The 14,319-nt window shown below is 42.1% G+C and overlaps 1 protein-coding gene across 5 annotated transcripts in view; it reads left to right on the top strand.

Moving 5' to 3' along the window:
- ENPP2 (ectonucleotide pyrophosphatase/phosphodiesterase 2) overlaps positions 1-6,312 on the top strand; it is a 107,318-nt gene extending 101,006 nt beyond the window's left edge. For all 5 annotated transcript variants that reach the window (XM_060127959.1, XM_060127958.1, XM_060127961.1 and 2 more), the window contains 2 exons: positions 1,018-1,174; positions 5,714-6,312. In XM_060127959.1, the coding sequence (XP_059983942.1) occupies positions 1,018-1,174; positions 5,714-5,884 (328 nt within the window). In that variant the 3' untranslated portion in view covers positions 5,885-6,312. The remainder of the gene's footprint in view (positions 1-1,017; positions 1,175-5,713) is intronic.
- Positions 6,313-14,319: the final 8,007 nt, after the last annotated feature.

The following is a 14,319-nucleotide window of genomic DNA, read 5'->3' as shown; positions in this document are numbered from 1 at the left end:
AGGACTCCAACCTGTGTCCCCTGCATTGGCAGGCAGATTCTTAACCACTGCACCACCAGGGAAGCCCTCTTCATTTAATTTTATACATGCATGAAACAGTTAGAGAGCAACACAAAATATGAGAGGGTTTCATTGTGATTGACAGACAGACATAAAATGCTAATTTTTTTCATATATATAACTAATAAAATAGGTGTTATCCTACCCCCTTTCCAGTCATCCAGAAGAGAAATTTTATCCTACTTGTACATTTATTTTATTGCTGATTATTGTCATAGTTTTCAGCCCAAATTATACTGTTAGTTCAATTATAATTTCAATATTTTGAAATGATTAAAATTAAGATAATAGAAAACCAGGTAAGGAATTATGAATTTCTATACTATGCTCTACTCAAAATAATTTTTTATACTTTTGTAACTCATCAGTAGCACTCAGTTCTTAGAATTTTCTTTAGTAAATGAATTCTCTGTACCAACTGTACCAAGTTCAGGATCTCACTGTGGCTGGAAGGGCTATCGCTCTCCTAGCTCCTGTGTTTTCTGCCTCTGGTCCATTTTATACAAGTCTATGAAAGTTATTTTCCTGAAACATGGATCTCATAATGGTACTTCCTAGTACAGAAACCTTCAGTGGAGCATTACTGCCTGAAAAATAGTGCCCAAACTCTACAACTTTGGCACTCAGAGCCCCCCTTACTTTGGCTTTTATTGACTCTTCCAGACTTACATTTGTACTCCATTGACCTATGCATTATGTCCCGCCTCTGAGAATTGGTTCAAGCTGTTTTCTTTGTCTGGAGTATCTTTTTCTGTCTACCAGGTTGAGAGAAAGAGGGGATTCCAGGCATTGAAAACATGATATTCAAAGATATAGAAGTGGGTTAACACCTGTAAGTGAAAAATGACTCCATTGAGTGAAATTTAATTTTAGTGACTTGGGCAATAGTCACTGGCCACCATTTAAAAAAGAAAGCTACTACCTCGGCTATAGTTTGATTTTGCCTTCCTGTTTCAGGTATGTGGAAGGCAGTTCTATTCCTGTTCCAACTCACTACTACAGTATCATCACCAGCTGCCTGGATTTCACCCAGCCCGCCGACAAGTGTGACGGCCCCCTCTCTGTCTCCTCATTCATCCTTCCTCACAGACCAGACAATGATGAAAGCTGCAATGTGAGTTCAAGAACAGTGTCCTTTAGGATTTGCTGACAGAATTCATCTTGGTGTCTTAATTTATATTCCCACCCTTGAACTAGGACATACTTATCATAAAACATTTGCACTACACAAATGGGTATACAAATTGGGTCTTTAGAAAGGACCCAAAGGAAACTTTGCATAACACTTGGGAACTTTGTGCTCTAATGGCTTTTTATTTTTCAGCATAGGGGTGTGTGGGATGTGTGTGCATTTAATATTGTTCTATTTCTGTGTTTGATTTTGGCAAACGATAGAAGTACCCACGTTTTCCATTTTGCAAAAGACATAGATATTTTGTAGAAAGTGAAAAGTAACACAATTTTGGTAATTACTGAAATGAGGGAAGAGTTCTCAGGAGCTCATTATATCATTCGCTCTACTTTTGTGGACGTTTGAACATTTCATTCATAAAAACTTTTTAAAAAAGACACACACACAGGAATATATACTTTACAAATCAGAGTTTCATTTGCTACTAGTTATGAGGGCAGATGTAACAGGTCACCCCATTCTTAAATAGCACAGATGACTCTTGATTCACTTATTCCAACGTGAAAGGAGGACGGCATGGCAAAAAAGCCTCAGGAAGGCAGACAGGATCCGTGCTCTGTGCTCCTGGCTCTGTACTAATGCTGCACTCAGGGACAAATCACGTGATTACTCCAGGTTTCTTTAATGTGATGGAAATCCTGTGCTCCAAGGTTGATTTTAGAAGTAATAGTCTCTATGCTTTTGTTTATATAATAGAATAGGAGATAAAATCTACAGAGGAAGATTTTTAGTCAAAAAGCAGTACTCAAATTCCTTAATTATGTAAGGTACCTTGGGAAAAATGATGGCGTGTTTAACATAGTCACACTCCAGGCAGCCTTCAAGGGGGAAAGTAAATGAAACAAGCATAGAAATTGCTTCACTAGAAGGCAAAGACCCTTAAGAAGAGCTTCAACAGAGATTTTCAGCTTCGTGGACAAGGCAGCTTTGGGGCTACGGCTTCAATTACAGGTGAAGATTGAGGCTAGGACCATGCAAAACAAAATAACAGGTGCAGACCAAAAACTGAAATGTGGCTGAAAAGGCTAATTAAGTTGGCTAGAATATTGGAAATGAGGATCATAGTGGGAGGTAAGGCTTTGAAGTTTGCATGGAATCAGATTTAAAGTAAAAGTAGTCGTGGTAGTAGTCATAGCGGCCATAGTAGTAGTAGTTATCATTGATTGAGTCCATGTTGCTATCCAAGTACTGTGCAGGTCCTCTCATTCATTACTTCTGATCATCTCATTACCCTATTAGGCAGATATATATGAGCTCCTTCCCCTCCCCTTTCATTAACTCTTGAGAAACCTGTAGCTCATAAAGAAAAAGTATGTAACATGGTTACTGGTTAGTCAGTAGAAAAGTAGAACTTTAGATTCAAGGCCTCTGATTCCAAAAGCCCATCCTTTTTCAAATTTATCAGATTTCTATAGTGGAAGCTTGGGGCCTGAAGACTTTTTTCTCATTGCACAGACATTAGATAACCACGGAAAATGTTTAGGCATAAGAGCAACATTGTAGACTCTGTTTGGGGGAGATAAATTTGAATTGGAGGGGATCAAGCATGGTCCTCAAAGGTCTTTGGCAAGATTCCCAGGATTGAGGGAACAGAATTTGAACTGGGTGTGGTCTTGGAAATTTCTAAAGGAAGGTGGAAGGCAGCAATACTGTACTGGAAGGATAAATAAGATCTTAGAAATAATTGGATGGGAGGTGGAGAAGCAAGGGAACTTCAAGTGAGAGAGGAGCTGTCCTCAATTTATTGGCTCGACTTTCTCAATTTTGATTGTTCACAGCCCTCGAGACTAGGTAATGGCATACCCGAGAGGGATGTAATGCCTCTGCATAGCATGATGTACTTTTCTGAACTTCAGTTTTACTAAAATCTTGTTGTGGGGAGGTAAAAGTTTTGCAGAAAAGGAAACACATATTTTATGGAGTTAAATTCAAAATTGCCATACATGTTTAAGATAAGACAGAGACTACAAAGACATTTCAGACTTAAAGTAGGCCATTTAAGAGACACCTCAATTCCTGGGGGATGTATGTTCACATTTCCCTGTCATTAGGGGAATTTGGTGATGCAGGAGTTTGAAAAACGTTGTTCTGAACTCAGCTCAGAGGCAGTTCTTTATTCACCCCGATGTTACATCTGACAAATGAAATCCACTGATGTCCTCATACATCTTCCTCTTTGCACAGAGCTTAGGGGTATTTCTTATAGAGTTCAAGGCCAGCGTGCCTCTTATTGAAGAACCCCCTGCCTACGTAGACACCTGTCCTTGCCTTAAAGTCCACCTTAAGACTTCTGGGACTTGAATTCACAAATTCACTTGGGAGGAAGTTAGGGAGAAAAGGCAGGTGAAGGATAAATGTCCATTAGCAAGAAAAACACTAAGCAAGTTCCTGGACTGTGCTTTCGTTTGCATTAATGTGTAAAGTTATTTATTTTTTAAATTTATTTTTAAAGTTTTTCTTTTCCTCTCTTGGAGCACATGAACTTTTATTCGGCTTTTATTAGTTTTGCATTTTGTACTACAGTCTCCTGCAGCAAATCCTTCTGTGGATTGCTAGCAAGAGGCAGAAGGCCTTTTCTTCATGTGTAACATAGCCCAGTATTTTGACTAATTGGAGGCCGGATTTTAGCCTGTGAGAACCAGAGGAGAATGCCCCTCAAATGAAATTGGCAAATCACTTCCCAAGGAAAGAAATAGCCAAAGACAGATTTTCCCCCAAATTTGTATAATCCCGGCTAGCCATTATTTAAATTAGGAAAAACCTTTTCACTTCTTGTCCACACATTCAAATGACTTACATTTACAAAGGAAACATTAGACTTACCATTGAAAACTCAAATAAATGAGTTGAATATGAAAATTCTCCCAAAAGTATCACTTCATGCTTACTCTGCTTACTCTGAGGGGGTCCCGACCCATTTGGAGACCTCCTACTTCGTTAATTATGTGGTCACATGGAGGATTGGTCAGTACCGTTGTGGGTAGAGTTATATTTAGGCCTGTTCTTTCCTATGACTCGCAGAGATCTTGGTTAGCTTGGGTTAGGAGGGTGGGGCGTGGAGGGTTAAAATCCTTACTTCCCCCAACCTGCAAAGCAGTTTCTTCCTGTTTCTTCATTTTGCCTGGGATGGCCAGGCATCAGTTTCCTGAACCAACACCCTCCTGTACATATTTAGCACTGGTACAAGCTGCTGGAGCTCCCTGTCCAGGTCCGTGTGGGTTGGAGCTTTCTGAGAAAACCCAGTGCAGGTTCCTGGGCTTTGGTGGGTCGTTCACTTGCAGTCAAAGACTTGGGCGAGGGCATGCCTGAACATTCTCAGCCCTGGGACGCACAGCTACCCTTCGACTTGTAGAAAGACTTTTGGAAGCCATTGCAATTCCGGAGGCATTTGGGAATAAAATTATTGGCAAAGACCCTCCTGCCCCATGTCTACTGAGGAAGGTAGACATTTCTCCATATTCTCAAGGTTCTCAGATCTCGTTCCTTCTCTCAAGTTCCTCAAAAGTGAAAGAAGATATTTTTTAAATGTAAAGGACTGCCTTATCCGCACTGCCTTTCGTTTCTACTTAGATGTGAAATCAGTTGTTTAATGTGGGACATTTCAATGTCTTTCATCTCGAATTTGTACCAGTGAGGCAATTTTTGGCAAGTAGTTAAGACAGAAAGGGATTTCTTTCCTTCCCATCATGGGAAAACCCATGATGTTGTTTCCTTACTTTACTCTTTTTTTTCCCCTTCTTCCTTCCTCTCCTTCCTCCTTCCCAGGGAGCTGAAGTAAGCATTATTATTCTTATGAACCAATGAAGAAACTGAGGCCTAGAGAGGTCAAGCAGCTTCAACAAGGTCTCACAGCCAGGAAGTGGAAGAGTTGTGATTCCAGCTCAGGCCTCTTGGGCCCCGAAGTGCCAGGTGCATCAGCTGAGCTGCTTAGAGTCGAACTCATTCAAATATCAATTCACTGCCGTCTAATAGATGATGTCCTTGATCTAGCACATTCTTCTGAAGGACTAGAAATGCACACACATCATTTTGTGCATTGGGCACAAGCTCTTTCCTTTCCTTGGGAGGCAGAGGAGCATTCCTAATTCCTCATGCTCTGTACTTCTCATTGCAATTTGACAGCAGGGGAAAGAAACACATCACTGAATTCTCCAGGGCCTTTGGTTTTCCCAATTTTGATTTATGTTAGGAGAACATGTTGCATCAAATGCCGTTTCGCACCACACATCTGGTTTATTTGGTACAGCTAATTGCTGCTGAAAATGTTCACAGCCAAGGGCCCGTATTTGTGGCCCGTTGCCAGCAGCACTGTGGGAGAGAGGCGGGGAGGCCAGGAAGGAATAACACGCCTTGGCTTTGGGTGCAGGAGTATGTAGAGGTCATTTGTGGACGTGGAGCAAATGGACCGTGTAGAGAAACTCCTCTGGAAAATTCTGACTCTGTACTCCCTTTCTGTTGCAGAGCTCAGAGGATGAGTCCAAATGGGTAGAAGAGCTTATAAAGATGCACACGGCTCGGGTGCGGGACATTGAACATCTTACCAGTCTGGATTTCTTCCGCAAGACCAGCCGCAGCTATCCAGAAATTCTGACGCTAAAGACATACCTGCATACATATGAGAGCGAGATTTAACCTTCTGATCCTCTGCGGTGCAGTCTTATCAACTGGTGTATATTTTTATATTATTTTTGTATTTATTAATTTGAAACCAGGACATTAAAAAAAGTTAGTATTTTAATCCTGTACCAAATCTGACATATTACGCCTGAATGACTCCACTGTTTTCCCCTAACGCTCGATATAGGTAGTCTTGTGTTCTGAGTAGAGCTTGTAATAATTACTGCAGCTTGCATTTTTAGTGGAAGCTTCTAAATGGTGCTGCACATTTGATATCTGCATTGAGGAAATATCAATTTTTCAATGCTCAGTTGCCACATTTAGTCCTGTACTGTATTGAAATACTGATTTTGTAAAGTTGCATTCACTTACTGTTAATTATGACAGACATATTTAAGCCTTATAGACCAATCTTAAATATAATAAATCACACATTCAGTTTTCTTCTGGTTTTATTTGGTCTTTATTTCACATAAATTAGAGTGTTTGCTTCTGGTATAGTTCATGCATAAAATGTACACATTTCTTGTATTGGGCCCTCTTCTTAGTTGGATGTAGTTCACATAGAAAAAAGGACATCCTTAATATTCAACTGTGGTGGCCTGGATGAGGTACATATCTATGGGAAATCAGAAGGGCAGAGGAAACAGAAGAACTCCTGAATATCTCTCTCACCTATCTATTTTAAAAATATCTTGAAGTCTGGAGGAACAGGTTCTTCTGATCAAGTTGTTTCAAAGCTATTATTAGGGCTTCCCTGGTGGCGCAGTGGTTGAGAGTCCGCCTGCCGATGTAGGGGACGCGGGTTCGTGCCCCAGTCTGGGAAGATCCCACATGCCGCAGAGCGGCTGGGCCCGTGAGCCATGGCCGCTGAGCCTGCGCGTCCGGAGTCTGTGCTCTGCAACGGGAGAGGCCACAACAGTGAGAGGCCCCCGTACGGCAAAAAAAAAAAAAAAAAGCTTTTATTAGACTCAACAGAGACTATATTAAGGTTATATTCTGTATAAGTATCAACGTAAAAACCAGGGAGGATATAAAGAGAAATAAGACACTGGGATGAAATATAGACATAAATGTGTAATTAACCAATCAAAGTTGAGAATAATAAATGCCAAGTGAAAAGTGTTAGTAATCATGCAATATGACAGAAGGGTCTGAATGATAGGTGGGGTGATTTTTGATTGACTCAGTTGTGGCTTTAAGTAATAATGAAGCACAAAGCAAGGAATCATTCAGAGATTTTCAGTCCTTCTGACTGTGTCAGGGAGAACGCTGCATCTTAGTGTTGCCATGTCTCTAACAGTTAGTAATCTCCCATAAGAAAAGAAAAGAACAGCACTTTTTTTTCATCATGTTAATTTTTACAGTAGCCACCTTTTATGGTCAGTGAAATGGGTTTTTAATTTCTATAAATTCTCCTTTAAAAGTAAATCTGCGTAAGAAGGAAGACATTGTGGGGACTTCCCTGGTGGCACAGTGGTTGAGAATCTGCCTGCCAATGCAGGGGACACGGGTTTGAGCCCTGGTCCGGGAAGATCCCACATGCTGCGGAGCAACTAAGCCCGTTCGTCATAACTACTGAGCCTGCGCTCTAGAGCCCACAAGGCACAACTACTGAGCCCGCAAGCCACAACTACTGAGTCCGTGAGCCACAACTACTGAAGCCCATGTGCCTAGAGCCCATGCCCCTCGAAAAGAGAAGCCACCGCAATGAGAAGCCTGCACACGACAACGAAGAGTAGCCCCTGCTCACTGCAACTAGAGAAAAGTCTGTGCGCAGCAATGAAGACCCAACACAGCCAAAAATAAATAAATAAACAAACAATTTTATTTAAAAAAAGAGGGAAAACATTGTGTTAAATAAAAAATACATAATAACAAAAGTAGGACAGATGGTAGTGGGGATATGTGAAAAATCATGAAGGTGGTATGAGAAAAACCGATGTTTGGGAAACACAGATACGGGAATACGCTGGAAGAAATGAACATGGTCATACTGTTGACATCTGTATTTATCCAGCAGCTGCGATAGTCCAGGCACACCTCTGGCACTTCATATGCTTTGTCTGTAAATATTGAAAAGCGAGGAGCTCAGAGAAGATTTTATGGAAAGGGGAAGCATGAAGCTGGGAATGGAGAAGGCTTCAATTGGGCTTTGTAGTTTGGGGTAGGTAGTGTGGAAGTGAAAGCGTGGGCGATCGTTAGTCAAATTCATTTCACCTGCCTTCATGAATCAAAAATACTTGCGTGTCCTCCAAGTGGCATGTAGCCTAAACAATAGGACGCTTGCCCAAGTTGTTTTCCAGGAACCTGGAGTCAGCTTTGTCTAGTTTGAGCTGAGCTGGTTAAGACTGGATAGGACCACCAAGCCTCCAACTGGGCATGCGCGAGTGTCCACTCTCGGTGACCTTCTGACATCACAGGGCCAAAAACTCCACCTTCAGATCGTGCTAAGCGCCTCCATTTTTTAATGTGCAGAGGCCTGTGGCTTAGTTACCCCTGCACAGAATGATGATTGACTACTGCACCTTTTTCCAGTCACCTTTCCCTACAATCCTTGTGCTCCCCAAGCCTCAGACCGCCCTGCTTCTTTATTTTTTAATCCCAAAAATACCCCGAGCTCCTTACCTTCTGGGAGGCGACTCTGAGATGCCTCCTCACTTGGCTGCCTTTCAAATAAATCCTCTCTCTGCTGCAAAACTCAATGTCTCAGTGTTTTGGTCTGCTGCAAGTCAGGCAAAACAAACCTGGTTTGGTAACAAAAGTATGGTAGAAATGAATTGGGATATCACTCATCATTTATTTAATATTCAGTAATGATTGATTGACCATCTACTGCATGCCAGTACCTATGCTTGCTGTTGAGGTTAAAACTAAATAAGATAAACATGGTTCCTGCTGTTGCAGAACTTGCACTTTAGTGGGAGAACGAGACCACTTAAAAAACCCCAGGGTTTAGTTGTGATGTGTGCTGTGAGAGGATAACAGGTGCTGAGGGACAAGGGGGTGGAAAGAGAAGAGCCTTCGATGACACTACAGCCAACACTTGAGGGATGAGAAGAAATGGCCTCAAGAACAAGGATGAGAAGGTAGAGCAGGGCCAAGGATTAGGGGTGGGGAAAAATCTTGGGATGCGTGAGGGTCTGAAAGAAAATAGGTGTGGCCGAACACAAAGGTGGGGTTGGTTGGGAATAGGTCAGCAGATCCTAGTGGGCCCTGCTGAGGATTCTATTCTAAGTGCAACGGAAAATAATTGAGAAGTTTCAAGCCAAGGTATGACAACATTCAATTTAAGATTTCAGTGTATTGGCATGGATATGCAATAATTACATAGTATGCTCTAAACGGAATTCCACATAAAATACGTCTGATATGAGAGAGTACACCTATTAGGTGCAGTAATTCTGCATTAATACTCCCAAAAGTAGCATTACAAGAGAGAAGTGTTAATTCTACTTTTTAAAAATATTTGCAAGCTCCTTGCTTAGCTAGATTTGCACATCACCTCAGATTGAACTCTTCTAAAAATAGGTTATACCTGAGGCTTTTGGGCAAAGCAGCTGCAAATTTAGTTGAGTACCGTTACTCTATTTTTAATCCTTAGGTCAAGTCTTTCTTTCTCATAAATAAACTCCATACCGACCACTGTATATTTCAAGTGAGTGGTTTTGCCGATAAACACATGTCATTAATTGTGGGGTTATTCGTGAAAGTCTCTGAATGGACAGGAACTCTATTAAAATGAGGTCTGGAAGACTATTTTAAGTTGGGGTTGTTTTTTTGTTTTTTTATTGAGACCTTGGTCCATTCATGCTTTCATTGAGCCCGTTGCCAACTGCTTGCTAGCACGGTGGTCCTGTTCTAGTGGATGGATTCAGAAAGTGACTCTCTAACACGAGCTCATTGTAAATAGAGTAAACCAGGGAAGCAGCCACAGAGTTTCTCAAGGGTAAAAACATGCTGAATTGTTTTTAGGAGGGTTGACTTAAAAAAAAAAATAATCTAAGCAAAAGCAGTGTTTGGTGTCAATCGGGTTTGCCCCGGATTCCAGTGCCCATTATTCCTTGCGGTGGCTGGGGGGAGGGGGGCTGTGGATGAGGTCTTCATCCCTCCTGTTTGTGTTCCTCTGACTTCAGCTGTCTCTCCCTATCTCTTTGCCGAGTCAGGCTGGGGCTGCCCTGCGGGTGGGAAGTGGTAAAGGCAACGGGAATTCTCCCAGGAGGAGAGGGATTGTATGCGATGGTGAGGAACAAGATTTAGCTGTTTGAATTTGTAGGCTGGGGTAAACAGAGCCTGCTAGAGGCTCAGCCAACAGCGGCAGTGGTTCCTGTTTGGGCTGCACTTCTAGGAAGCGCGTGTCCTTGAGCCCTCTTGTCCCCGCTCCTGGCAGGGATGTCCAGTTTGGGCTGGAATATGAAAGTGGAAATTGTGTCCCTGTCCTATGAAATTTTGCACTCTGGTTCCTGGGAACAGGCAAAACTCCAATCCCTGTTCCCTCTAATTCCCCCTGGACTCTGTTCCCTCTAATTCCTTCAGGTGGTTCTTTTCCTGCCTTTCAGTGGAAACTCAGGTGCTGATTAATGTTCAGCTGAACATTTGAGACCCTTGGCAGTGTTCTTTATACAAAAATGCATGAGAAATAGTTTTAACTTTAAAAGTCTTACAGTACAGTGGATCATATATATGTTAAAATATAGTTACAATGCAACATACGTTTAGTGAGAACAGAAAGGAAGAGTCACTCTACCTTGATGTGGAAATTAGCATTTATTAAGCACCTACGATATGCCAGACTCTGAGCTAGTTATCTTACCTATGTTATGTTTTTCACTGCTATTAACAGCCCTGAGGTACGTACAAAACCCCACGTTTCATAGCTGAGAAAAATTAGGCTAACTGTTGAAAAACGAGTTGTCCACAGCCACATAGGTAAAGAGGAGAAAGGCAGTGTTTGAATCCCTCTCTCACTCCAAGAGCCATGCTATTCCTGCATGCCAAAATGCCTTTCAGGTAGGAAGAGGGGAAGAGCAGATCAGAAAAGACATTGAGAAGTGATGACATTCAAGCAGTAAGACACCTGAAGAATTAGTAAATGTTTTTCAGGGAGAAAATGAAAGAAGTCAGTTCTAGCAAACATTTGCAAAAGTAGGAATTCTGAAAGCTCGATCGTAACACTGTCAGGGAATGGAAATTAGTTTCGTGGAGCATATGCCTGTGCTGGCTTTGGAACTGGGGTGTGGAGACTAAAAGTTAGACTGGTAAGGCTGAGTTCAAGTAATAAAGGAGCTTGCTGAAAGGATTTAGGCTTCATCCTGATGGAACTTGTTTACTATGAAGACCAATCCACTCAAGATTGTGACTTAGGAAGCTCCATCTTCCTTCAATGCATAGCATAATTTGGGTAGGCATCTAGTGAAGAGTCCTATTGTTACTGTATACGGGTGAAGGCCCAGACAGTTTCAGTAGTTTGGGGGATGGAAAGCAGGGAAAAATAATAGATACATAGGAGATTCAATTGACAGAAAGAGGGATGATAAGCATAATTCAGAGGCTTTTAATTTGGGCAGTTGGGGAAATGATGGGGCCATCACCCAAAAATTCCAGGAAAATGAACAGGTGGAAAGATGCTGGAGTAACAAGGAGACAATAAATTAAGTCATTCATTTATTAGGGCTGAAATGGAAGTGTGAACAAGTCATCTTGGCGAATCTGACCAGGAAGCAAGGGAAGTAGGAGACTCAGTATAAGGAAAAATCTGCACACCTGGTATGTAGGTGTCAGTTAATACAATACATGTGGGCCCCACTACCCTTGTAAGGTATATAGAGTGAGAAAAACCAAGATAGAGGAAGGGTGCTAGCATTTCAGGGCAGAGGAGAGAAGACAAGGCCGTATTAGGCAGTGGGATCAATGCTGGAGATTTGCAGGTATACTCTTTTGTGAAAACCTAAACCCACTGATGATGTGGAAAGAAAGAGTCTTTAGAGTTCCAAGAGAGAAAGGGAACTTTCTTGGGATTCAGGACAGAGAGAAGTCTGTGGATCTGAGCGGTGGTTACACTCTAAGATGTGCTGTGTGATCCTTTTAGAGAGATGGAGCCCTAGGTCCTGGAGGTCCTGGCTGTGGCTTGGAAACAGAAGATGGGCAAACCTCAAGGGACCTGGGGATATGCACAGTGTAGATGTCCATGCCTGTTGTATTGGTTTGGCCAAACAATTTGTTTGTTTTTTTCCATAACATCCTACGGAAAAACCTGAACCAACAATTTGGCCAACCCAATACTTCTCCTGTTGTTCTCCATTTACTAGATTCTGGTGTAACCTGGAGGGGAAGACGGAACTCTCCGTAAAGACTGAATTAAAACATCATGTAGGGCTTCCCTGGTGGTGCAGTGGTTGAGAGTCCGCCTGCCAATGCAGGGGACACGGGTTCACGCCCCGGTCCAGGAAGATCCCACATGCCGCGGAGCGGCTGGGCCCGTGAGCCATGGCCGCTGAGCCTGCGCATCTGGAGCCTGTGCTCCGCAACGGGAGAGGCCACAACAGTGAGAGGCCCGCATACCACAAAAAAAACAAAAGCAAAAAAAATCATGTAAGCCATGTTAGCTGGGATCTTAGATCTTAGATTAGAAATGAAATTTATTTTAGGGAAATAAAGTTAGGGAGTGAGATACATACCCGCTACATTTGGAAAATGCTTAGCACCATGCTTGGTACATGTCAGGTGTTCAAGAATATTGTCTAAATAAAAATGAGCCAGGAAAAAAATTTTTCTTTTAAATAGAAGGAGCAGCTTGAGAGGTAGGGAGAGAACGGGGAAAGAGTGAGTATTGTGAAATGCAAGCATAGAGACACTTTCAACATGGAGGAAGTGGTCAGTGATGTCAACTGCCAGAAAGAAGTTAAATTAGACAGGAATTTGAAGGAATCCATTGAATTTTGCAATAAGGTGGTCATCCATGACCTTCCTGGAAGCACCTTCAATGAATGTACTGAGAAACAACCAAACTGTACTGGGACGAGGAGAGAATGGGAGACCACGCGAGAGGCAGTGAGTGGAGACTGCCCTTTGAAGATAGGAAGTAGGAGAAATAGACAATAATTGCAAGAGGTGGGTAGAGTTGAGGGAGGACTTCCTGCTATTTAGGGTGGAAGAAAGCTTTCATAGGCTGTTGAGAAGATTTGATAACCCTGGAAAGGCCCTCATGGGTAAAGCCACTGAATTATAAACAAATTTGAAATTGAAAGCAATGAATAATGGAGTCCTCTGTCACAGATTTGCCTTCAAATTAAGGAACTAATATAATTTCCTCTTGGGATAAGTGTTAGTACAAAACATATGATGTACATTGTACTTTGCAAAATGGTGGCCTGCAGGCTGGATACAGACCACAGATTGCTTTGTTGTGCCCACATGGTATTTAAAAAATACATTAGGGGCTTCCCTGGTGGCGCAGTGGTTGAGAATCTGCCTGCTAATGCAGGGGACACGGGTTCGAGCCCTGGTCTGGGAGGATCCCACATGCCGCAGAGCAACTAGGCCCGTGAGCCACAACTACTGAGCCTGCGCATCTGAAGCCTGTGCTCCGCAACAAGAGAGGCCGCGATAGTGAGAGGACCGCGCACCGCGATGAGGAGGGGCCCCCGCTTGTCACAGCTAGAGAAAGCCCTAGCACAGAAACGAAGACCCAACACAGCAAAAATAAATAAATTAATAAGCTCCTGCCCCCAACATCTTCTTAAAAAAAAAAAATACATTAGATGCCAAAATTTAGAATCAACGGATTGCAGATTTTTGACCTCTCTTAAAACATTAAGCGTTTTTTACTTAGTCATTGTTTATAGGCTATAGTTCCTGTCAACCATCAGTGGAAGCCTATTTGGTTGCCTTTAGACAGGGCAAGCATTCTCTAGAACAGGGTTGGCAAAGGTTCTCTGTAAAAGGCTTTGCCATACAGCCTCTAATTACTCAATTCTGCCCTTGTAGAGTGAAAGCAACCATAGACACTACATAAATGAATGGGCTTTACTTTCTTTAATACCTCTCTTACTGTCCTTCCTTCCACCCCAGGTGTAGTACAAGTTGCCATTTTTTTTATTGTGCTGGTACTTTTGTTTTATTGTGCTGGTACTTATCCTACTGCATGAATTTACTTTGCTTGTCCTTAGGCATTTGATTTTGACCCCCAGGTAGGGTGACCAGATGCCTTGGACTGACAGACTTAGTGCTAAAACCTGAAAGCCTTGGGCAAACCATGATGAGCTGGTCACAATATCCCTATGTTTACATTACTTTACATTTCTATTACCTACTTTGTCACAGAAAATGCATTGTCAGTTTCCTTAACTGATCTAAAAATCTTAATAATCTTTTATCTCTTTCTCCTCTAGGGCTTTGTTTGCCATTTCAGTAGTAACTCCAACCAGTGTTGTACTTTAATACATTTATCT

The sequence above is a fragment of the Lagenorhynchus albirostris genome, chromosome 17 (genome assembly GCF_949774975.1).
Source record: "Lagenorhynchus albirostris chromosome 17, mLagAlb1.1, whole genome shotgun sequence".
NCBI lineage: Eukaryota > Metazoa > Chordata > Mammalia > Artiodactyla > Delphinidae > Lagenorhynchus > Lagenorhynchus albirostris.
This window is presented reverse-complemented; position numbering and strand designations above follow the sequence as displayed.